Here is a 23,933-nt window from a genome sequence, read left to right on the forward strand (position 1 = left end):
GACTGATGACCTTTTGCACCCATGGTTCTGTGAAAAAAGTGAGGGGCCTGGGCCTTTCTCGATCGTGAGTAGGTTGGGCTCTCCCCAGGCTCAGGCTTGGCCTGTTGCCCTACCACTGCCTACCCTAGGGAGTACCAAGGCTTACTCTTTTCACACCTCCCCGCCGAGCAGAGTGTCTTTGGTCATCGGCTTGGCTGGGCACCGAATTTCTCTCATCTGTGCCCATGTACACGTGGGAGGGCTCTTGTTTGACTTGCCCTTTTAAAAACAACTTAAGCATGTTGAGGTTTCCTGTTGATCGGGGGCAGCCAGAGGCTATGACCCAACAGGGAATTGCTGGCCAATCCCTGACTCACCCGAGCCGCAGTTTTCTGTGTGTGATGGAGCAGTGAGTGCAGCCTGGCTCAGGGGCAGCTGGCTGCATTCCGCGGATGGCGTGGCGCTCTGGAGCCTGCGAGGCTGGACCGCTTGGCTTTGAGGGCCACAGCATTAGGGTCAGGTAGGCCTTGGTAGCATGCAGTGTTGGCAAAGCCCTGCTGTCTTTGAACTAAAACGGTTTGGGAAAAATTCTGAAAGTTGACAGTGATGACCCTAGTAGACAACTAGAAAAGTGTGCTGAAGAGGAAGTATGCCCATGGTTCTCTTCAGTAAGCTCACCTTTACCTTTTCTTGTCTTTATTTGTTCATCATTTACTGAGCACCTTCTAGACACTGAGTATGTGTCCCTCTACCTGGAAGAAGAAATTACAAACGCTACATTGGAGACAGGGCTGTGCTCAGTGCTGCAGGGATTTCTGCTGACCTATGTCTGGGGGGCTGGGCAGTTCACAAAGATGGCAGAGACCACTGCTTCCTCTTTAGAGCAGCAATATAGTGTAGTCCTGGCTTCACCACGTACCAGCTAGAGACCTTGAATGAGATATTTAATCTTTGTATGCCTCAGTGTTTTTCACTTGCAAAATGAAGATAATAATAAAGTATAATAATATGACAGAGTTTTTGTGAAGATTCAGTGAGTAAATATAGGTAAAAACATTGATTTAGAACTGTTTCCGATAGTTGCTAAGACCAGGGTGTTGATCTGGAGCTGGGGAATGGCTGATGCTTATTTGCTGTGATGCCACCGCTGGAGGCTAGAGCTGCGAAGGAGCTGGTCTCCCCGCCCCGTTAGCCTCCTCATTGAGAGCGTGGAAAGGATTCTTTCTTGAAGGGCCGTGCTGATCCTTTTGAGACCTTCAGGAATCTGAGTTCTGATCAAGACCCAAGCTGAGGTGTGGTATCTTGCGTCTAGTAGCAGAAGCCTCGGGGGAGATGGGGCTTGTCAAGGAGATACATCAAAGGGCTTGAGTGCATATTTAGGGCCACTTTGGGAAGTGGCATGCTGGAGATGCTTTGTAACAGTTCATGAGAGTTGATCATTAGTGTTTCTTCCCAAGTCCACATCCAATGAGGTCACATTGCTGGTTTGAAATCAGCCATAGTAGGAATATTTATACAGTGGAAGTTGGCAGATGCTACGTATCTATGCTTTCTCGCCCAAGGAGCCTATTGTTAAACATTTAGCAGCACACCACTGATCTTACTGTTCTCTGATTGGCAGATGTGGACTTTGGGGATGCCCTGGCCTGTCACAGAACTGGCTTCTGTTGCAGACAGTACTCAGGGTCTCTAGGGATGAATTGGGCAGAGAGGACCATTGAGTTTAGCCTGCTGTGTATAATAAGGAGCTGTTTCTTTCCTTGAGGACAGCCTTGGAAGGTCCGTTACTTGCATACAGTACTTTGAGCTTGCGAGTCCTATAGGAAAGGGATGCTGAGCTCTTTAACAATGAAACAGTGTTGTCAGGCCACTCACTGACGTTTTCTCTTCTTCTTCTTTTTTTTTTTTTTTCCTCTTAGGTCTCAGTCAGTCTCTCCACCTCCAGTTCTCTCCCCACCGAGGAGTCCCATCTACCCGCTCAGTGACAGTGAAACGTCAGCCTCCAGGTACCCAAGCCACTGCAGTTCCCGGCTGCTCCTCAAGGACTGGCATCCCCGTGATCCTTCACCCCAAAATCCTCAAGCCCCCTCTCCAGACACTTCACCACCCATCTGTCCCCTCAAGGCCACCAGCTTCGGTTATTTGGACAGAAGCCCTTCAGTGTGCAAGAGAGAGGACCAGAAGGAGAATGTCCAGGGGGCAGCCCAGGATGTAGAGGGAGTAGCTGCTTGCCTCCCCCTCGCCCAGAGCACTCCGTCCCTGGGGTCAGCGGCGGGCCCACGGAGCATCTTTCTGAACCGCACCGGCCCCCGTGCCCACAGCCTGGGCATCCGGGAGAAGATTTCAGCATGGGAGGGTCGCCGAGAGGCTTCGCCCAGGATGAGCGTTTGTGGAGAGAAGCGGGAGGGCTCTGGGGGCGAGTGGGTGGCCAGTGAGGGCTGCCCCAGTGTGGGCTGTCCCAGTGTGGTGCCGTCCCCCTGCAGCTCAGAAAAGACCTTCGACTTCAAGGGCCTCCGGAGGATGAGCAGGACCTTCTCCGAGTGTTCCTACCCTGAGACCGAGGAGGAGGGAGAGGCACTCCCTGTCCGGGACTCTTTCTACCGTCTGGAGAAACGGCCAGGCCGGAGTGAGCCCAGTGCCTTCCTCAGGGGGCACGGCAGCAGGAAGGAGAGCTCAGCAGTGCTGAGTCGGATCCAGAAAATTGAACAGGCCCTGAAGGCTCAGCCGGGTGGGGGGCTTCCCCAGCTCCCCAGCAGCTGCTACAGTGTAGACCGAGGGAGAAGGAAGACTGAGATCTTGGGCACCTTGGAGGACCCGACAGGGAGCGCGAGTGTGAGCGCTGGCAGCCGGGCAGGAGGAGTGGCTGGAGTTGGGGGGGAGGCGGGCTCACCCCCGGAGAGGGAAGGTAGTGGCTCCACTAAGCCGGGGACCCCTGGAAACAGCCCGACCTCCCAACTGCTGCCATCGAAGAGCTCCCCTGATCCCGCTGTGAACCCTGTCCCCAAACCCAAGCGCACCTTTGAATATGAGGCTGACAAGAACCCCAAGAGTAAGCCAAGCAATGGTCTACCTCCTTCACCCACACCTGCTGCTCCACCCCCCCTGCCCTCCACCCCAGCCCCACCAGTCACCCGGAGACCCAAGAAGGACATGCGTGGTCACCGCAAGTCCCAGAGCAGGTAACGAATGCCCCTCCGGTGACATAGAGCTGGGCACAGTGGCCTTCTTGTCAGTAGAGGATGCAGAAGCAGACTGTAGTTGTGGGTCACAGTCAATAGTTGTGGGTCACAGTCAGTAGTGCTTTATAAGTTCTGGAGCACCAAATAATGTTAGGTGAAGCATGAGCTAGGTGAGAAAGATTGACTGTTCTTCTGCTCCTGCAGGGTAAGGATACTTAAACGTGAGTGGGAGGGTGAAAGCGCTTCTTCCAAGTGCTGTGTACTGAACATGCTGGCTGGGTTTGGCCTTTGGAGTAGAGCCCTGTTGGAACTTCCTCTGTGGGAGGGGTAGGACCACCTTACTTTTAGATAGAATTGGCAGTCCCTTGAGGACTAGTAAGATCTTAGCCTCGTAACTACCTGAAATGCCAGCTAGAGATTTATTTCTTTGACTGAAGCATTATCTAAATATTGCATGTTACCATTAACACAGAAGTGTTGACACATTTACCATGATTTCCTCTTTCCTGAGGGCTGCCTGGCCATACAGGAACCCTGGGCTTATATGAAGAGGGGATCTTTGGATCCTGAAAGGGGAGACTGATGGAAAAAGGAGAGAAGGAACATTTCATCTGCTTCTTGGCCATGTCCAAGAAGGACCTGGTCACATTGGTTTCCTGGTCAGTCTCAGCATTCCTGACACTGGAGTACCTGGGCCATCTCCACAATTATAGTGACTTGGGAGCTGGAGCAGCTGGAGTTGGTGCGAGATGACAGGCATCTTGTTCTCTGAATTGGAGTAGGCTGGGAGCCAGCTTCCTTTGGAAGGCCTGTCCCCCTACCCCTCACTGCCTTCCTCTTCTAACCCAGAGTCAGGTGGGCATTCGGGTTTGTTTGGCTTCTGGGGATTCTTCAATCTGACCCCATAGTTCAGGCTTCCATCCAGCATATCCCATCTCATGTAGAAACTTTCCTGCCATGTGCAGAGAGGAAGACATCACAAAGGTTCAGACTCATGAGCCAGAAGAGCCCTTGGCTAAAGGTAATCCCATGTTCTGGCCCACCTCAGCACGCTCACGGACTCTTCATGTCAACCCTGCCAAGCGTGTTTGCTTTGTCTTTAGTCATCCGTTTCTAGAAATACCTGTCTAGAGCCTGCTGTGCACCAAGCCTCTGTGCTGGTCAAGGGGACACAGGGGCACATAAGATGTGGCTGTTCCATTCAAGGAGTTGGTGATCTGGTGCAGGAGATAGATGTATAAATAAATCATAGAAGCTGTGCTGCGTGCCCTGATCCACGCCTGGGTGGGATGCTGCAGAAACCCAGAGGAAGAGGCATCTGAGTGGGGAGTGGGGGAAGCCTCTTCAGAGAGGGAGTTGCTGAGCTAAATTTATTTATTTATTTATCTATTTATTTTTGGCTGCATTGGGTCTTTGTTGCTGCGCACAGGCTTTCTCTAGTTGCGGAGAGGGGGGCTACTCTTCGTTGCGGTGTGCGGGCTTCTCATTGCGGTGGCTTCTCTTGTTGCGGAGCACAGGCTCTAGGCACACAGGCTTCAGTAGTTGTGGCACGTGGGCTCAGTAGTTGTGGCTCACGGGCTCTAGAGCACAGGCTCAGTAGTTGTGGCGCATGGGCTTAGTTGCTCCGCGGCATGTGGGATCTTCCCAGACCAAGGCTCGAAGGCGTGTTCCCTGCACTGGCAGGCAGATTCTCAACCACTGCGCCACCAGGGAAGCCCGCTGAGCTAAATTTAAAAGAGCAAGAAGCAGTTAGCTAGGTGAAAAAAGGGGATGGGAGGAGGTTACATCAACCTGAAGGTTCTACACATACACACACATTACATTTATAATAAATACACACACATATACCATATATGGTGGAGTCACTTCCAGTAAGAATTAACAGCAAATTTAAATCTGTGCTCTTGGAAAAAAAAAAGAAAAACAGTTCAGTAAGCACAGGCTGTTGTATTTGCCTTTCCACACAGTGAGCATATTCCCCTGAGGAGCATGGAATAGTAAGTTTGTTGTGCCAGGTACGATTCTTGTATTTTATATACTTTTTTATTTAAGAAAAAAATACAAGCCATATATTTCTGCTATTCAACCAAAGAGAAAGAAATCTGTTTTTAACTGACTATATCAGTTATAATGAAAGACAGTGTATTGGTCCTCGACATGGAACCTTCCTGAGGGATTTTCGAGGATAATTTGGCTGAACGTGATTTGTGTCATTTGCTGATTTGAGAACTGCCTGCATGAGATGTTGACTCCACTGTATACATCAGTGAAAGCTTGCTCTCAGACCAGTAGTGGTCTGCGGGCCAGTGTTCAGGAATCACTGTGCTCAGCCATTGGGTATTTAGCTGGTTGAGAAGTCTGGGCCAGTGACAGAGAGATCTGGGAGTCATCGTAGTAGAAATGGTAGATATGGTGATGGTCATCAATATTGGGGCCCCAGAAAGTGCAGAGTGAGAAAGAGAGTCCTGAAGACAGGACTCTGAGACCGTGGCATTGAAAAGGGAAGCAGAAAAGGGGATCCCTCACAGGAGCTTGAGACGCAGTTGAAAACCAGGAGGGACCGTGTCACAGAGAGGAGGGAGGAGAGGACCAACATGAGGTGTTTGGCTGTGTCGAGGGCTGCACGGTAGCTGGGCAAGCTGAGAATAAGATGTGGCCTTTAGGACACTTTTAGTCCTTGACTTGCACCCCAGGGCCCTTGCGGTGTTGTTCATTAAACGAGAGAGAAAGGACTGCATCAGCTGAAAGGTCTAATGGTTCCCAAAGATGAGGGAGGTGTTAATGGGTGAGAGAAGGGGTTCAGTCAGTGCACTTCCTTCTCTCCCTCCCTGGGAGGGACCTGCCTTGGAGAGGGAGAGGATGCAGCTGGGACTAAGCCTTAGATGTTGAAGGGAAGAGCCTCCCTGATGAAGGGGAGGAGTAGAGGGTACTGTGGGCTCAGGGTGTCTGAGAAGCTAACCAGCTGTGGTTTTGAAATTCTGCAGTAGAAGGGAAGGTTATCTGGGGGATGGAAAGGAGCAGGTGACGAGCTGAAGGGAAGCTGGGTCATGGAAGTAGCTGCTGGCTGCAACTGCTCCCTCCTAGTTCTACCTCAGAAGTGGTGTGATTTGTTTTGAGGGCTCAGCGCCTTCTTGTTTTCAACAAACCACCCACCACCAGCTGCTTCCCCAACCTCCAAACAGCCGCGAGCATCACCCATCCAACGTTGAACCCTTACTGCCTACTCAGTGCTGGAGACCTTGCTCGGATACAGGCATGATGTGAGACTCTTAAGAGCAGGTGAGGCACTCAGTTCCTCTGGGGATGGCAGATACTTCTCAAAAATGATGTTCTCCGGGGCTTGGAGGCCCAAGTCAAAAGCTCGGACCCTGGAGTCAGGCATCCTGGGTGAGTCTTACCTCTATCAGTTCATCTCCCTGAGCCTCCAGCTAATCCGTCTTAAAGTGGCACGATACCTAGTAGCAGCATTGTGAAGATTAATGGGCTAACATGTGTAGAGCGTATGACACAGCATCTGACACATAACATCCCTTTCAGCTGCGGTAGTTGTTATTGGTATTATTTGCAGGCACTGGGACTGGGGCCTTTCAGACCATCTATCTCTTCATTTGGTTGGCAAGTTTGGATCCATCTTGATGCTTTGCTCAGTAGCTGGTTTTGTGAGGAGGACCACTGGTCTTTGCTCTTGCCCTTGGCCATTCCCCACCAGGGCAGCAGGAGTCGGGTTCCGCCGGAATGACTCAAACTCTTTGTTATCCACAGAAAATCCTTTGAGTTTGAGGATGCATCCAGTCTCCAGTCCCTGTACCCCTCTTCTCCCACTGAGAATGGTACTGAGAGCCAACCCAAGTTTGGATCCAAAAGCACTTTAGAAGAGAATGCCTATGAAGATATTGTGGGTAAGCAGGGGTAGAGTGGGGGGCTGGCTCGTCTGTGATGCTGCAGAAGAATGGCTGCAGGAGGGGCACTTCCAGGTTTCACTTCATTCGCTGTGGGCAGACCTGGCCCAGCTTCTGGAACTTCTCCAGGAAACGGGCATCAGAGAAAGCAGCTTAAAAGACTGAGCAGCTAAGAGATTAAAGCCTGGCCTTGAATGAATTGGAACCCAAAGGGCTTCTGGGACCACAAGAAGGGGGAAACCACATCATCCCTTCCTTTTATTTTCGAAAGGCTTTGGAGTCCAACAGGTGCCCTTTCTTAGCTGTGTATCCTTAGGCAAATCACTTAACTTTTTTGAAACCTTTTCTCTTATGAAATGGTCATGATGATATTTTGATGGTAACAACAACAATAATAATAGTAATAACACTTCACAGGATTATTGTTAGGACTAAATGAGATAAAATATATATCAAAGTACCTAGCACAATGCCTGGTCCTTAATATGTATCTCTCCTACTCTTCCCTTAAAGTAAGTGGTGTCAAGAACTGTGAAAGTATCTGAGATTTCACTCTGCTTGCAAGCTAACAAGTCTAGCCTGCCCCAGTTCACAGATGCTGGCAGAAGACACAGATGCTTGGATCCCAGACAAAGGACTTTGTTACTCATGGCACAGCAGGCCACATGAGCTTGATGTTCACATGGGTTCCCCTTGCTCCCCAGTCCCATGCAGCAGTGGGGAGGAGGTCCAGGTAGAGGCTGCACACGTGGTGGGTCTGCACCCCAGCTGAGGAACCTCAAGCTTAGGAAACCCCAAGCTTTTCAAGGGGCTGCTAGCAAACCTTTGCCCCATAAGGAGACCTTATCCTTTTTATTCTGGTCAGCAAACAAATCTGCCTCTGCCCTGCAGGTAGACACTGTCTTCCAAGGCTGTTTGCTCTATAAACATCTTTGAAAAGATAGTCTGGAACTGTTAATTCCTCTTGCTCAGAAGGTCAGAAATGTAGGACACCGTGGAGAATGGCCCTCCAACAACTGGGAGGATGTTGTGTTGGCAAACTTGTGTTTGAGCAACAGCAAAAAGCCAGTTGTCTAGGCTGGGTTGGGTTTATTTTTGGCTTTTATTTTAATTCTGGCCTCATTCTCTTCGGTGGGGGCTTTAGTTTTGTTCAAGTAAAGCATGTGTCTCAGCGTAGGTTTCTGAAGAGAAAGGAAGGTCAAGTGCCCTTGCCCTTGACCGCTCCCGCCCTCATCTCTGTCTCTGTGTTAGCTCTGCCTTAGGCCGGGGTGGGGGTTGAAGAACATAGTCTTGTGAGTGAACATGATACAGAGAGGAGTGGCCCTAGTGGAGAACCCTCCAGATAAGACTGTGGGATCTTCGGAAGAGAGGGTCCTCTTTTCCCTCATTTGATTGGAGCCATCAGTTTCCCAGTTTTCTCTGTACAACTTGCTGGGCCAGGATTTCTGGGAAGCCAGCAGCAGTGCTCAGGTCCACACAGGCACTGCTTTCCCAGGGTGGGAGTGTATAGTATGTAGCCGTCCAAAATTCGGTCATGTCAGAAGGACTGTGGGAACGAGATTCCCCAGAACAGCAAACGGGTTTGGGGAGGGAGGCCTCTTTCTTTACTACTGGGAAAAAGCTTTGTATGCACGGTCGCCCAGACCTGTGGGGATCGGGGGCACAGCCCCATGTGCCTCCCAGCCCTGAGCAGGGTACAGGTCTGTTTCCTCTAGTTTGAGAGGAATTGTCATGTGTCATTGCTGCCCAGGGCCCTTGGGAGCACCCGGTGTGGCTGCCGCAGGGGACAGGGCCGACTCCAGTTTTCAGCTGCCCCCCTGCTCAGGATCCAGGCACTGCCAACGCGGGGGCCTCGCTGCCCTCTCTTCTCTGAGGAGGCTTTGCAGCCTTTCTATGCTGCCCAGGGATCTCATGTGGGGGAATGTTCTTGCATCAGCTGAGCTGGAATAGAGAAAGGGCTGCTTCAACCATTTCTCCCTGTCCAGAGTTCCATGACCGCAGGGCTCTGTTCAGGGTTGTTTGGGGACGGTGCGTGGTGTGTGTGGGGTGCGGCGGGCGGTGAGAATTTTGGAGGCACCGTTCTGGGCAACAGAACCGTTCTGTGGGCGTCCTAAGGTCAGGTTAGAAGAGGAAGGGGGAGGCAAGTGTGTCTGAGCCTCAGCCTCCTCACTCAGTGGAGGGGACTTGCGGCCACTGTGAGATGTTGCTCAAGGAGGCAAGAAAATAGAGGAGCAGCTTGGATGCTTCTTAGCCGGACGAGCCGGAAGCTAGGGGTGAGGGCTGGTGTGAGGTGAGGTTGGGACTGGGGCATGTTCCTTAGCGGCTCCGCTAGCTTCTGGGTCTTTGGAGCGTTGTGTAGAGAGTGGGGGAAGAGGAATGGGGAGGAGGGAGGAGGGAGGCACCTGGGTGTTTTGCGTGCCCTTGTGGTGTGAAGGTAGGGTGGGTTTCAGCGTCTCTGGTTGTTCAGTGCCCTGGGCACGTTTTCCTCCTTCAGTATCCCCATAGCAGCCCCGCCTGAACTTCTCGACCTGACCAGGGAGGCTAGAGGGAAATACAAGGGAGAATATCTCTGTTTCTCTCAGATTCTGGTTGACTTACCCTTTCTCCTTCCCTGGCGACAGGCCCAAGAATTTGGACCCACCCCCGTAAAGGCTTTGGTGGGGGGCCCTTGTTGCTGAACTATGAATGTCACTTTCACTTTTGCCTCCGATTGACCAGTGCCTGACTTCCTGGGAGCCTTCTCTGTCTTCTTGGCCCAGCCTGTGCTCTGAGAGGCTGAGGTGTTCGGGTTTGGACTATCCACCTCTTTCTTGTGCTGCCTCCCTTGCCCAGGGCCAGACGGAGCTTTGTTAGGGGGTGTGATAATCGGGCTGTGGCAGGAGGTGGGCACGGGCCAGAGCTCCCGTGCTGAGTCTTTGTCTCGGGGACCAGCCCATTGGTCTGGAGTTCCGTGTCTGTAAGAGGCTGAGGGCCAGCTGGCCCAGAGACTAACGTGTCTTCTCCGTGAGCCCTGGACCTGAACGAGGGGCCCTGGGGATTGTGCTAGCCTCCTGCCCATACCAGGCATGACACGTTGGGAACTGGGGTGAGATACTCCAAAACAGGCTGAGGTTATCTTGTTGATTTGCAATAGAGTGGTTCAGAAATAAAGTTACTGCCATGTTGCTTCGTGGGGCTGGTTAATTCTCGCCTGTCCAATTTGACATCTGCCTCTGGAAGACGCTGCTATCCTACAAAGCCTTATAATCGTTTGCGTTCTGAGCCTGACAGTTAAAAATGCACCCAAGGAAGCAGCTTATTAGAGAGTTATGTGGAGTGGCCTCGGCGCCTGACCAAGGAGCCTGGGCTGCATTCCTGCAGAGATTCCCACTCCCATCAGCTAGCTGGGGCTGAGGGAGAGTTTCCAGGAACTTGAGCGGGGTGGGAGCTGGGGACAGAGCCAGTCAGCCTTACTGCAAAGCTTTTTGAGCCTCTGCTCTTTCTGCCTTCTTCTCTCATTTGTCCCAAGGCTGGAAAACAGAGACATCTAACAGCATAGAGGCTGCCGCCCAGAGGTGCAGTCCAGGGAACGGTGCCCGGGCAGTTGGTAAATGTTGTCCAACCTCGGAGGGTGGTAACAATTGGCCCCTTAGAGCTCTCCATCTGATGGGCTATGTATTGTCGGGGGAGTTGGGCCCCTAATCTGGCCCTGTCTCCACTGTACGAGGGAGGGGAAGAGGCTGAGACCCAGGAGAAACAGCTGGTTGGAAGCAGGAGAGGGCTGGGGAGGGAAGCTGCAGACCCATGGCCCTAGCCATGGGTGTGGTCTGGGAAGCTTAAGATTCCGTTTGGGGAAATTCTCAGTGCTTGTGCACAGACACACCCCTTCTCTAACTGGTTCTTCCAGTTGTGCGTTTGTTGGGGGGTGGGGTGCTTGGCACCTGTGGTTAGTGACCAAAGGAGACGTGGGGAGGAGTGGGGGCAGGGCTAGGTGGGACTGGGTTCTTCCTTCCAGAGGATCCATATGATAAGTCTGGGCTCTGACCAGCGCCTTTAAAAGAGTGCAAAGCAGAAATTCTTGGCTATGCCCCTGTCCCTTGTCTCATCAGCAAAGCTGGGAAAGGTTGAGACCTCTGGCTTCCACAGCTGGGCTTGATGAGATGGAGCTGCTCAGGCCAGGCCTCGGGGGAGGAGGGCCTACCTCTTCTCTCTCTCCAAGGGCAGCGAGGAGCACCCTCGAGGAAGCTGCGTGGGCAAGAATGCAGGTGAAAGTCTTGAGGTCTGCCAGGCTTCCGGTCTCCCATCATGTCCCTGCCAAAGCTCCCCCAGGTGTCTCCCCTCGGCTCCAGCTTCTTCCGCTGCGCCGTGGCTCTGCTCCTCCAGAGAAGGTTCCGAGCCCGGCTCTCTAGCCCTCCTCCTCTCCCAGCTCTGAGCCATTGCTTTGGGGTTGATTTGCTCTCAGCAGATTCCGTTTAGTGGCTCTAGGCCTCGGGGACTGCTTGGTCTCTGCACATCCCCATCCCCTGGGCACCCTTACTCCCTGGACAGATGGCTGAGAGTGTCTCCGTGAGGCAGCTCCAGAAGGGTAGTCAGAACAGTCCAGGAAGCTGAGAGTAATAGGTGAACGGGGGCTGTGAAGGGCCCAAGCTAAGGCTGGGAGGCAGGGCTTGGGCCAGGGCCAGCCGTCATTTCCTGGAGAAATGATTAGTGGCCTGGTTATATCAGAGAGGATGTTAACCTTGCTGGAGAAGAAAGAGGCTGACGTTAGGGCTGGGCAGTCGGGAGGAGCAGGCGTTTAAGGCTTTCCTGAAATTTAGTTTCCAGAGGCAATACTGGGCTTGAGAACCTGGTGTTCCCAACTGTTTTCAGTTTCCAGGTTATCACTGATGTGCATCTATTACTTCCCTGGGCCTCAGTCTCCTACATCTATTTCTTGGAGCTTTGGATTTTTTTTTTTTTAATTTAAAAAAAAAGATTCTTATTTATATTTTGGCTGTGTTGGGTGTTCGCTGCTGCGCACGGGCTTTCTCTAGTTCTGAAGAGCGGGGGCTACTCTTCGTTGTGGTGCGCGGGCTTCTCATCGTGGTGGCTTCTCGTTGCGGAGCACAGGTTCTAGGAGTGCAGGCTTCAGTAGTTGTGGCGCGTGGGCTCCGTAGTTGTGGCTCGCGGGCTCTAGAGCGCAGGCTCAGTAGTTGTGACGCACGGGCTTAGTTGCTCCGTGGCGTGTGGGATCTTCCCGGACCAGGGATCGAACCCGGGTCCCCTGCATTGGCAGGTGGACTCCTAACCACTGCGCCACCAAGGAAGTCCGGAGCTTTGGATTTTATATTAATGTTCACAGCTTTGATTGTGGGGAAAGAAAGAAGGGAGAGAAGAGGAGTGAAGGAGGGAGGAAAAGAGGGTTTGCCTTGGGACTCACGTCATGGCACTTAGAAGCTATTAGGAAGTTTAGAAACATCTAAAAGCCGTGGTTCTTAATGGGGTGGGTGGGGATGGGGGTACAGTTTTGTCCACCCATCCACTCATTCACCTTTCCTTTCCCCCTCCCTTCCTTCCATCGTCCATATGTCCACCCATCCACCCATCATCCATTTATCCACCCATCTGCTCAGGGGACATTTGACAGTGTCTGGAGACATTTTTTTGGTTGTTACAACTGAGGGGATGCTACTGTCATCTGTCTAGTGGATTGAGGCCAGGGTTGTTACTAAACATCCTACAGATGCACAGGATAGTCCACCACCACAAGAATTATCCAGCCCCAAGTGTCAGTAGTTTGGAGCAACTCTTCTAAAGGAGTTGAGACAGAGTCATCTTATAGGTTGGGGGATGATGATGGCTGGTCATCCAGCCCAAAGCAGTTTAGATTTGATGCGCCTGGAATAAATGTTCTTCCTGACCCCTTCTGCTCTGTCCTGCTTCACAGGATCAGGAAGACTGTGTCCTGGCTTTCTCCAGTTCTTGGTCCCCCAACCTCACTGCTGTAGGATATATGTTGGAGAGGGACCAAGACATACAGAGTCTATCCTGATTCCTCCCTAAGTGCCCACAGTGGGGTAGGCTGGAGAAAACATGCAGGGGATGCCAGGTTTCATATCTGGCTTCTGGAGGCAGGGTTGCTGGGCCAGCTCTGCTTAGTCAGGGCTCTGGAATGGAGACAAGTCATTTTCATAGCATGACTGTGTTACAGGAAAACGTCTGTTCAGTTGCTGGGGACTCTGCTGGTGTTGGGAATCACTTAATTCCGTCCCAAATCCTTCCTTGACCCATCTTTGACTCATAAGTTTACAGAGATATGTATTGCTCCCATGGCAGTCTAATTAGCTGTGACCGAAATCCCCCCTGCACAGCCCCCCCATCCCTCCCCCTACACCTCCGTAAAGGCATTTCCTAAGTTCATGGTGGTTTTCCATGATAGTAATAAGTAGATACCACAACAGGGGGAGATCTTGGTTTTGGAAATGGAAAAATCTGAAAGAAGCATGTAGGGATTTGGTTTTTCTCCTGTGTCCTATCCTAGGAAAGCTTACACACCCAGTGGCCTCTGTGGCTAGTCTATGGCTCTTTCTTCTGTCTGCTCCCTGAGAAGTGAAGTCTGAACTCCTCTATGGTGGGAGGCACGGGCAGGCATCCCTGGGGCTCAGTGATCACCCAAGCTCAATCCCGCTGCCGATCGGAGAAGCTGGAGTGAGCCCTGTTAGCAGCTTCCTGTGTGCCACCTCCAGCAAAGCCTCATTCTGGCCACTAGTACCTGCGTCCCAAACAGTGGCCTTGATACCGAGGGGAGGCTAAGGAAAGACAAGACAAAGGGCAGTAGAGGGCAGTATTTCCTCACAGTCCCGTGGACCTTGTCACCACTGTGATTCTGCTGCACGACTGTGGTTCCAGGACTGACCCTGCTCATGATATTATTGTATTTTAGAAAAGTCCAGGTATGTGTTGGCAGGAAAGGGGCAGGAGGGCATGGCTTGTGGGAAGGGGCTGCTCTTCAAGGGCAGGGACTATGCTTTGGACTTTCTGTGATTTTCTCGTAGTGCCCTTACAGTGCCTACTGCCAGGGATTTTAGAATTGAGTCCTGAGAAGAGAAACAAGAACTCCCCACCAACGCCACCCCTGCAGCCCAAACTCCTTTCAAGCCTTTCACGTCTCCCATGTGTCTTAGCAGGAGAGTTTATTCCAAAAGGGGATTGATGACCATTGTCTTTTTGCTGAGGTCTGTGGTGGAGGAAGTGGAGTGACGCTGTAGTCAGAGCGGTTCATTGAACAAATAATACTGAGCGCTCACTACTTCGGTGGGCCAGGCAAAAGCCCTGTCCTGAGAGAGCTGTGGCACAGCGTATGGGCAGGAGGGAGGCCTGGTGAAGCCCGGCACCCTAGAGCTCGCAGATCCCCTCCATGCCCATCTCCAGAAGTGGTCCTCAGGGAGCAGTGGGTAAAGGGACAGCCATGTGACCTCTGAAAGCCTTTCCCACCTTGAACTGTATATTTTTGGGGCTTTCTCAGCAAAGGGACTGGAGCCAAGGAGAGACGCCTGGTGTTGGCTTTGTCCTCTGGCTGGACACAGGCATGGGTGGCTGAGCCAGTCTTGTGCAGTCCCTGAATTTACAAAGCAGAGGCCAGGCAAGGCTGAGCTGAACTGGAGGTGGGGGATTCAGCTTCTGGACTCAGAGCCAGGATCTGTTTGTAGCCTCCCCACTGCAGACGGGCAGCTGCATGACTCATGAGCTGAAGGACCAGGCAGAAGCCACTCTCTTTGGCTCACAGGAATTCTGCTTGTTTATTTGTGTGTGTGTGTGTGTGTGTGTGTGTGTGTGTTTCCTTCTTGCCTTCTCCCCCTTCTCTAACTTTTCCTCCTCTGCAGGAGATCTGCCCAAGGAGAATCCGTATGAGGATGTGGACTTAAAGAGCCGAAGAGCAGGACGAAAATCCCAGCAACTGTCTGAAAACTCCTTGGACTCTTTGCACAGGATGTGGAGTCCTCAGGACAGGAAGTACAACAACCCACCCACTCAGGTAACAGCAGCCCTGACTTGGGCCTGTAGGGTCAGCACGAGGCGTTTGCCAGCTTCCACTCAGGCTTTTTGCCTCACTAGTGCTAGGCGAAGGTGACGTCAGGGAAGAGCTCTGCACTCAGGGACTTCTGCCGTGTCGATATGCTTGTGGCCAATTGAGATGTGCTCTTAGGGGCACCCTGTCCCACCTTCTTCCCTTCACTGCTTGAGCTCTGAGCTGCAAAACTAAGGCAGGAGCCCCTGTAGTCTCCTGTCTAATCATTATTTCTCCTCCCCTTCCTGGAAACAGGAAGACAGGGCCCGGGTTGGAGTCTTGGTATTCTGCAGCTCTGGCAGAACTGATCTCAGCACTGGCATTTAGGGGCCAGGCGTAGGCCCAAGAACCTGATTTGGAGAACTAGACAGGTGTCTCCAGGACCTGGAACCGCTCCCACTGAATAAATGGTTGAATGGATGACTCTCCGAGGAATGGACTGATAGAGGCAGAGTGAGAAGAAAGGTGAAGAGTCGCAGGAAGCTCTTAGACTGTAGCTCATTCTGGCCTTGTCCATGGTGGACAGGAGGCAGGGGAATGGAGATCCTATCTTGGACCTACCCAAGCAACTCTAACTCTCCTAGATTCTTTTTTTAAAATAAATTTATTTATTTATTTATTTATTTATCTATTTGTCTATCTATCTATCTATCTATCTATTTATTTATTTATGGATGGCTGTGTTGGGTCTTCGTTGCTGCACGCGGGCTTTCTCTAGTTGCGGTGACTGGGGGCTACTCTCCGTTGCAGTGCGCAGGCTTCTCATCGCGGTGGCTTCTCTTGTTGTGGAGCATGGGCTCTAGGCGCATGGGCTTCAGTAGTTGTGGCACGTGGGCTCAGTAGTTGTGGTGCACAGGCTTAGTTGCTCCGCGGCATGTGGGATCTTCCCGGACCAGGGCTCGAACCCATGTCCCCTGCATTGGCAGGTGGATTCTTAACCACTGCGCCACCAGGGAAGCCCCTCTCCTAGATATTTTATAACACTGGCTAGAGAATATAAAAATTATTTCTTCTGGCTTTGGAATGATGTGACTTTTTATAAAAGATTTACCTTTCTAATGTGCTCTGTTCAAATAAGCTTCCATTGAATTTGTACTTCCGGACTGATTGGGTGGGAAGGGGAAGTTGGGGGATGGGGGGAAGGAGGACTTGCTGAAGAGTGATGAGAGGCAATGCCAGATCCAGACGGCAGGTGGAAGGCTTGCCAAGTTTGCAGGGGTGCTACCTTTTTGGTGGTGAGCAGGATCCGCCGAGAGTAAGGTGCCCTGTGCTGAAGGGTGTCAGTCTAGACAGAGGGAGGCAGAAAGTAGATCCGGGCAGGGATGGGAGCAGCCCAGGACCATGTAGGTGAGGGAGCCACTGGCTCCGAGGCCTGCCTTGCCAGGCTTTGGTGGTCAGAGCCCTGTATTCACCCTGGAAGAAGTGAGCAGGGCTGGGTTGACATGTAGATTCTGGCCTCTGCTAGAGAAGCCTCTTAGGACTAACTCAGGGGCTGAGTGGGGAAGACTGGCTCCGTCGACCACACCCAGTAATGAGCAGAGTCTAAGCCTTGTCCCAGAGCTCAGGAGGGGCCCGCAGATTTCTCACTTGGCCTTCTTTTTCCACTCAGATAGACAGCCCAGTTTTCTTAGTCTCTGCTTTCTTTTTTCTGGAAGAAGTAGTTAAGCTTCCTTTGTGGAAGCAAGTATTGAATCTAGCCCTGAGCTGCTGACCGGCAGCTGAGCTCTTAAAAGAGGAAACCCTGGTAGATGGAAATTCCAGGTGGGATTTGGAGGAGTCTGGGATGCCAGCCTGTGGCTCCTCTGTCCAGGTCCCAGCAGACAGGTGCCGGCCAAGGCATCTGTGCTGAGTCCCTCTCCCATGTCCCCTCTCCCATGCCAGCTCTCCCTGAAACCCGGCAGCCAGTCCCTACGCAGTGGGAACTGGTCAGAAAGGAAGAGCCACCGGCTGCCACGATTACCCAAGAGGCACAGCCATGATGACATGCTGCTGCTGGCTCAGTTGAGCCTGCCATCTTCACCCTCCAGCCTCAATGAGGACAGCCTCAGCACCACGAGTGAACTGCTGTCCAGCCGCCGGGCCCGCCGCATTCCCAAGGTAGCCTCCCCAGCTGGAGCTGGCTGGGGCTGGGCAGGTGGGCAGGCAGGTGGTGGCTCTTCTCTCCTCCCCCCCTCCCCCCCTTCCTTCCTTCCTTCCTTCCTTCCTTCCTTCCTTCCTTCCCTCCCTCCCTCCCTAATCTGGGCCTGCTTCCTCAATTCTCCTGAAATCAATTTCAGGTCCAGGCACTGGCCTTTGTTTTTCATCTGGCTAATTTCCTTTTCTTATCAATAAAGATGCACTAAGTGATTAATGCTCTGCAGATGTTAGGAGAAAACAGGCTATCCTGGCCCCCAGGGAGTGCTCCACGCCACTGGGTGGATGGAAACAGTCCTTAAGAAGCTCCCCATTAGTGAGTGTGGGGTATGCGAAGTCTCTGTGTACGCAGAGACATCTCCAGGCTTTGAAGGACCTGGGACTCAAACATGGGTCTTCCTTTCTATAACTCTCAGAATTGAGAGTTTTCAGCAATGATTTGCGCACATAGGTAGCCAGGCCCAAATCCCCAGCCCAAAGCAGCAGGATTTAGCCAAGTGGTATTTTTAGCCTGCAAACAATGCTTGGGTATATTGGGAATTTAGCTCCTTCCTGCCAGGGCCCCAGGTTGTAGCCCAGAGGGGAAAGGCTCAATCCTTGTTCCTGTTATTGCCTCTGAGCAGCTCTTTGTCTCGCTTGGTTCAGGGACTCTTGAGACCCAGGAGTTCCCATCCTGTCTAGTTTGATCACAGTTCCTTCCTCTGGGGAGCTAAGTGTAAAGTCCTTGTCTTGGGGGCAGGAGACCACTAAGGGGACAAGTAGATGGGGAGCCACCAGTCTGCCCTTGGGGCCAGTGCAGGAGGGAGACCAGTACTGGGCCCATTGCGGAGAGGGCAGAAGGCTTGTTCCAGTAAGGGAATGGACGCCCTCTGTAAATTAGCCTTCTGCGGAGCAGGGGCAGTTGGTGTTAGGGTTGCCTCACCCTCCCTGCTTTTCTCGCCCAGCTTGTCCAAAGAATTAACTCCATCTACAATGCCAAGCGGGGAAAGAAGAGGTTAAAAAAGCTGTCCATGTCCAGCATTGAGACATCATCACTGAGAGGTAGGCCTGGATGCCTGAGCTGGCTCAGGTTTCTGGGGCCCTTGGGCATTTGAAGTGGGGAGAGGCATGGACTAGCCTCAGTTTACCCTTCCATGGGGCAATCGTGGGATCCTCCTGTCTTCTAGGAGGGTAGAGCCCTGCAAAAAAGGGGCCACATAGGAGGGGAGAGCCAAAGAGGGAAGAAAGCCTTGGGAAGGGTTAGTGCAGACTTTGGGCTGTGAGGCCCTGAATAGGAAAGTGGGTGTGGGAATCTGCATCTGGCAAAAGGAAAGGCCAGACTTACTGAGCACTGTGGTCTGTTTCCCATTTCAAATCTTGGCCTTCTGGAGGCAAGACCCTTGTGTTCCAGGCCGATAGACCTCTCTGCTGGCTCAGCCTCCAACTTCGGCCCTCAGCTTGCCCCAAATCAGGACTGGGTGGATAGGGGTTTGGATATAGATTAGCACCTGCAGTTTGAGCTCTGAGGGACCCTGGCCCCGGGCCACGCAGCACCTGGCCAGGGGCCCACTGGAGCCCAGAGGAGGTACATCCCTCATGAGAAGAGCTGGGTGGGGGGCACAGAAAACATTTGCTGTGGGGCAATGGCTCAGCAAGCATGCACTCTGCTCTTAACTTTTCCAGATGAGAACAGTGAGAGCGAGAGCGACTCTGACGACAGGTTCAAAGGTGAGGCATGGCTCCCCAAGACCATGGGACCCTTTCCTGCCCTGGCTGTGGGGAATCAGCCTTCCCTTCTCTGCACATACAGTTCCAACATCCCAGAGTGGCCCCATTTGGAGAGGCGATGGCAGGCAGGATACGAGGCCAACAGAGCAAGGAGCTCTAGGGGAGTCCATTCCTACAGTCATGGAGCTCAGCCCTGAGAGGTTAAATGCAACCATCTCCCTTTTCCCAAATTTAAGGCTGGTGACCCTGCCTTATTTTCCCAAGCCGTTGTCCATGAAAATTGGGTGCTAGGTTTGCCTGGTAAGTGTTGTGAATCCGGAGAGTCAGAGATGGGTTCAGTAGGTTACAAGTACCTCTTCTGGTTGTAAGAAGTGTGCCAAAGTCTGAGGAAACTGGTACTCTGGAGGCCCTGAGGCCACTCATCTTCCCTCTCCCTAGAGAGGAAAACTGCCACCTCCCTGGAAAGGTTCTGGGACCTTCATGTTCCAGGGGGCCTTGGGCAAATCTCTGTTCTTTCTCTACTGGGAAGCCCTGCCTAGACCTTCCTGGATGGTTAAAGTATGTGGGAGGTAGCTCCCTCCTTCCCTCCTCTGTGGGTCCCCCAGGCAAGTGGGCAAGTAGACTTTGGGCCTGGGGACAGGGAAAAAGGGTCCAAGTCCAAGGACTGATAGGGGCCCTAGGATGAAGGCTTTGTGGATGTTCATATCTTCTAGTCCTGTTGGCACAGGGGCAGGGGTGGCTGGGTGCCATTGATGCATCCCTGGATTTGCCTGGCTCAGGCAGGCTGTTGGCCCCAGCTCAGCCTCCAGAGGCTCCAGGAGGCCCTGACTGTGTCAGGGCAGACAGGCTACACACCTTGCTCCTGCCACTTCTCCCCCAGACCTCGTTGGTCAGGCCGTCAGACTAGGCTCCTGCACTTAGCGGTGACCCCTGGGGATGGAGCCCTGAGCGTGGGGCGGAGGGGGCTAATGTGGGGGTCTCGTCCCTGATGTGTGACCTGCCCCCAGCCCACACGCAGCGCCTGGTCCACATCCAGTCCATGCTGAAGCGCGCACCCAGCTACCGGACCCTGGAGCTGGAGCTGCTCGAGTGGCAGGAACGGGAGCTGTTCGAGTGCTTCGTGGTGGTGTCGCTCAAGAGGAAGCCATCCCGAAACACGTACCTCCCTGAGGTCTCCTACCAGTTTCCCAAGGTGAGGCCGCCTCCCTCCTTCCCTGCCCCCTCCTCTGCCTCCTCCTTCCTGCCTGGCCCATCTGGGGAAGAAGGGAGATCCTGTTCCCGCCTTAGCAACTCACCTCACTGCGCTAGCCCTGAGCGTGGCTGCCTGTAGTCTGGAGGGAGGAGAGGGGATGGGTTTGGGCCAGTGAGTATTCGGAGGATGAGGGCGGAGAGAACACCCCGCAGCGTGCCTAGAATGAGATCCACGTTGTTTACAGGACTTCAAGGGTCCTGAGGACGGGCCCCCAGCTACTTCTCCTACCTTATTACTTTTCTTTTCTCTTTTTTAACCACTTTATTGAGATACAATTCACATTCTATATAATTCAGCTGTTTAAAGCGTACGATTCGATAACTTTTAGTATAGTCACAGTTATGTGATCAATTTTAGAACATTTTCATCACCCCCCAAAGAAACCCTGTACCCATTAGCACTCACTCCCCATTTCCCCCACGTACCTGAGCTCTTACCACCCCTTCCCTGCTCGCCCCCAGCCGCCTGCCTGGCCTCCTTTCTCTTCCTGTAACACTCGGGCCCTTTCTCTCTGCCATTGCCTCTGCCGGGAATCTTCTTTCCCCAGCTCTTCACTTGGCTGCTGGCTCTTTCTCATTCTTCATTCCCCGATCAAATAGGAGATCTTTCTAGATACTCTAAAGTAGCCCCAGCCACCCACTTATCTCTGTCATATCGCCCTGTTTATTTCCTTTGTGGCACCCTCTGAAATTTTGTTTGTTGATTATCTCACTCTGCTGACCAGAATGCACAGGGACAGGGACGTTGTCCACTTGGTTTTCTATTGGTAGCCCAGCACGTGCCAGGTGCCGCATAGAAAGTGCTAGTTTGGCATATATTGAAGGAATAAATGATGACTCAGCCCACACCCAGACCTCTCTGTGAGAAATGGGAGTGGGGTCAGGGTTGGGTTGCTGAGAAGCATGCCAGCTGGGCAAACGCCACCTAGGACTCTCGGGGGAGGAGATATTTGTCAGCTACCCACCACCAGCCCCAAGTTCCACGTCTTCTCTTATCTCTCTCTCCCCATATTCCTCTTCCTTGCAGCTGGACCGACCCACCAAGCAGATGCGGGAGGCAGAGGAGAGGCTCAAGGCCATTCCCCAGTTTTGCTTCCCTGATGCCAAGGACTGGCTTCCTGTGTCAGAGTACAGCAGGTGAGGCCTGGCCTGGCATAGCCTCCTTTACCCCCATAACAGTGGGCAGCTGACTCTGGCCCACCCTAGTCCCAGCCTCCTCTCCTACCGCAGCCTGGTCTTTCACCCCCTCCCTGGGCGGTCCCTCTTCTTGGGGGCTGTTTCCTGGGTCCTCTGATATTTCCCTGATGCCAGACTTCTCCCTGTTCCAGTGAGACGTTCTCTTTCATGCTGACGGGGGAAGATGGCAGCAGACGCTTTGGCTACTGCAGGCGCTTACTAGTAAGTAGGGCCATTCAGTCCTCAGGGACTGGGCCACAGTGTTTGTACGTGTGTACGCTCTTCATTAACTTGAGCTGGTAGAAACTCAAGTTGTTCTATGTTCTGCTTCCTTGTATGCTGCCTGAGGCCACATACACACACACACACAGACACACACACACACACACACACCACACGAAGCACTCGCTGGGATGGCAGGACTTAAAGTGGCCCCTCTGATTGGGCCCCAGGATCTAAGATAATCTACAATAAGGGAAGAGATTGGATCACTTTCTACTGGGCTGTCCTATGTTTTTAGCTCTTCTATACTTTTACTTTTTGTTCATTTACTTTGGGCTTACAGGCTCAGATTGCTGATCCTGATTGCAGGATCACATCAACCCAGCAGTATGTGTGTGTGCATCAGATTGGGGTGGAGGCCAACCTTCCTCACCCCCATACCTGGCCAACCTGATGTGCATCCTGTCCATGGTCTGGTAGGGCTGGAGGCTGAGCAGGGACAGAACAGTACCTTCTATGGGATTCTGGGAGAGATGCCTTGAACTCAAGGGAAAGGGAGGGTTTTGAAAATATAAGCCATGATGTGGAGAGAGAAGCACTACACCACCCCTCTTCTCATTAGTCCTGGGAAATAGATTGAGGTAAAGATAAAGAGGGTCCTGTCACACACTCCCCTGGGGCTCACCAGGGGTATTGTTGGCTTGGCTTGTTGACAGAGTTTAGGGTTCCCAGGCCTTAGTGGGAGAAGGGGCAAGATGAGGGGGATCTTCGGCAAAGGTGATGTATAGTAGGGACTCCAGGTGAAGGATTCTGGGCTGTTCATTCATTCATTCAGAAACATGTAGCATACACCTGCTGAGGCTTAGGCAGCATATGCTAAAGGCTCATAAAGATGAGTTAGACATGGCACCTATCTTCAAGGAACTTCAGATAGTCCAGTAGAGGAGGTAGGACTTTCAATGTAGAAGGCAGGGCAAAGGGAATGAACTGTGATTTGGGATCTGTTTATGTTCCAGGCTAGATGCTTTAAGTATGTCATTTTCTTTATTACTCATAATAGCCCATGAGGCATTGGGTTGGCCAAAAAGTTTGTTTGGGTTTTTCCATAGCATCGTATGGAAAAACCTGAACCAACTTTTTGGCCAAGCCAGTATTATTATATACGTTCTTCAGATTAAGAAATGGAGACTCAGAGGTAGAATGACTTGCCCAGGGTCATACAGCCAATCAGGGCCAGAGCCAGGTTGACTCCAAGTCCTTTAACACCAAGTCTGGTAGTCCTGGATCTCCCCAAAGGGTAGTCTGGGGAGAAGGAGTACTTGGAGATAGAATGCCCGGTGAGTGGGGCTAAGGGAAGGTAGAGCAGTACAGATGCCAGGTGGGGAGCCAGGCAGCTTCACCCGGGCCTGGGGGGTGGGGTAGCGTTCCAAAGGCTGCCTTTGCAGGAGCAGAGATGGAGCAGCGCTGCTCCTTTGCAGCGGGCCTGCTGCCCCCAGGGAAGAGCATGTTTGTCCTGGCGTGCTCAGAGAGGGCCTGGGCTGGGTCCCCGCCAAGGGGGCTGGCACTAGCTCGGCATTCCTGCAGATTGGACACAATGATTCTAACCCAAATCCCACATACTTGTTTTAATCACTTGGGGCTTTAGGGGAGGCGGGGGAGAGGGAAGAAGAGAGGAGTGAGTTTCAGGCCTAATATGGACAAAAACAGATTCTGCCTTCTCTTTAGATCTGTGCCGTGTGGCCAGCAGGTTTGGAGACTGAAATAGCCCATCTGCATTTGCTTAGCAGCCTGCACGAGGGGCCAGCACCTGCTGCTCTGTTCCCTCCCCGCTCAGCCTTGCTGGGCACTCCAGGCCTCTGAGCCAGAGGTAGCCACAGAGCCCTGCCAGCCCCTGGCTGGAGAAGTCAACTCCTGTGGACTCGCTCCAGCAGGCATCTGGGGGCTCCAGGCCTGGGGAGCTCTCAGTGCCCATCTCCTTCAGCTGCCTACCGTCTAAATCCCCCTTTTACTTTGTTCTCCTCTACTCTGGACACGCCTCTGCCCAGTCTCTTTGTGTTTCTTTCCCTTCCTTTCTGTCGGAAGGCAGCATACTTTAGAGGTAATGCAGCAAATCAGAGGCAGAAACAGACTCCTCGTTCCGTGACTTCTAAATACATGACCTTGGACAATGGCTTAATAATTTTGAACTCAGTTTCCTCATCAATAAAAGGGGGATAATCATGCCTATCTAACAAGTTTTTGGAAAGTTCCAAGCCCAGGACTCAGATACTAAATATTCAATAAATAGTAGTTTGCTTCTCTTATCTGGTGTCAGTTTGCTTTCCTAGAATGGGGATGGATCAAGGAAGGGAGAAAAGAGCA

The 23,933-nt window shown here is 52.4% G+C and overlaps 1 protein-coding gene across 3 annotated transcripts in view; it reads left to right on the forward strand.

The window, feature by feature from the left end:
- DENND2B (DENN domain containing 2B) overlaps positions 1-23,933 on the forward strand; it is a 154,878-nt gene that overhangs the window by 116,961 nt on the left and 13,984 nt on the right. For all 3 annotated transcript variants that reach the window (XM_081240858.1, XM_081240860.1, XM_081240859.1), the window contains 9 exons: positions 1,899-3,158; positions 6,921-7,057; positions 14,899-15,050; positions 16,965-17,180; positions 18,161-18,257; positions 18,879-18,923; positions 19,931-20,115; positions 21,202-21,311; positions 21,503-21,572. In XM_081240858.1, the coding sequence (XP_081096984.1) occupies positions 1,899-3,158; positions 6,921-7,057; positions 14,899-15,050; positions 16,965-17,180; positions 18,161-18,257; positions 18,879-18,923; positions 19,931-20,115; positions 21,202-21,311; positions 21,503-21,572 (2,272 nt within the window). The remainder of the gene's footprint in view (positions 1-1,898; positions 3,159-6,920; positions 7,058-14,898; positions 15,051-16,964; positions 17,181-18,160; positions 18,258-18,878; positions 18,924-19,930; positions 20,116-21,201; positions 21,312-21,502; positions 21,573-23,933) is intronic.

Source organism: Mesoplodon bidens (assembly GCF_964165515.1).
Source record: "Mesoplodon bidens genome assembly, chromosome: 7".
Taxonomy (NCBI): Eukaryota; Metazoa; Chordata; class Mammalia; order Artiodactyla; family Ziphiidae; genus Mesoplodon; species Mesoplodon bidens.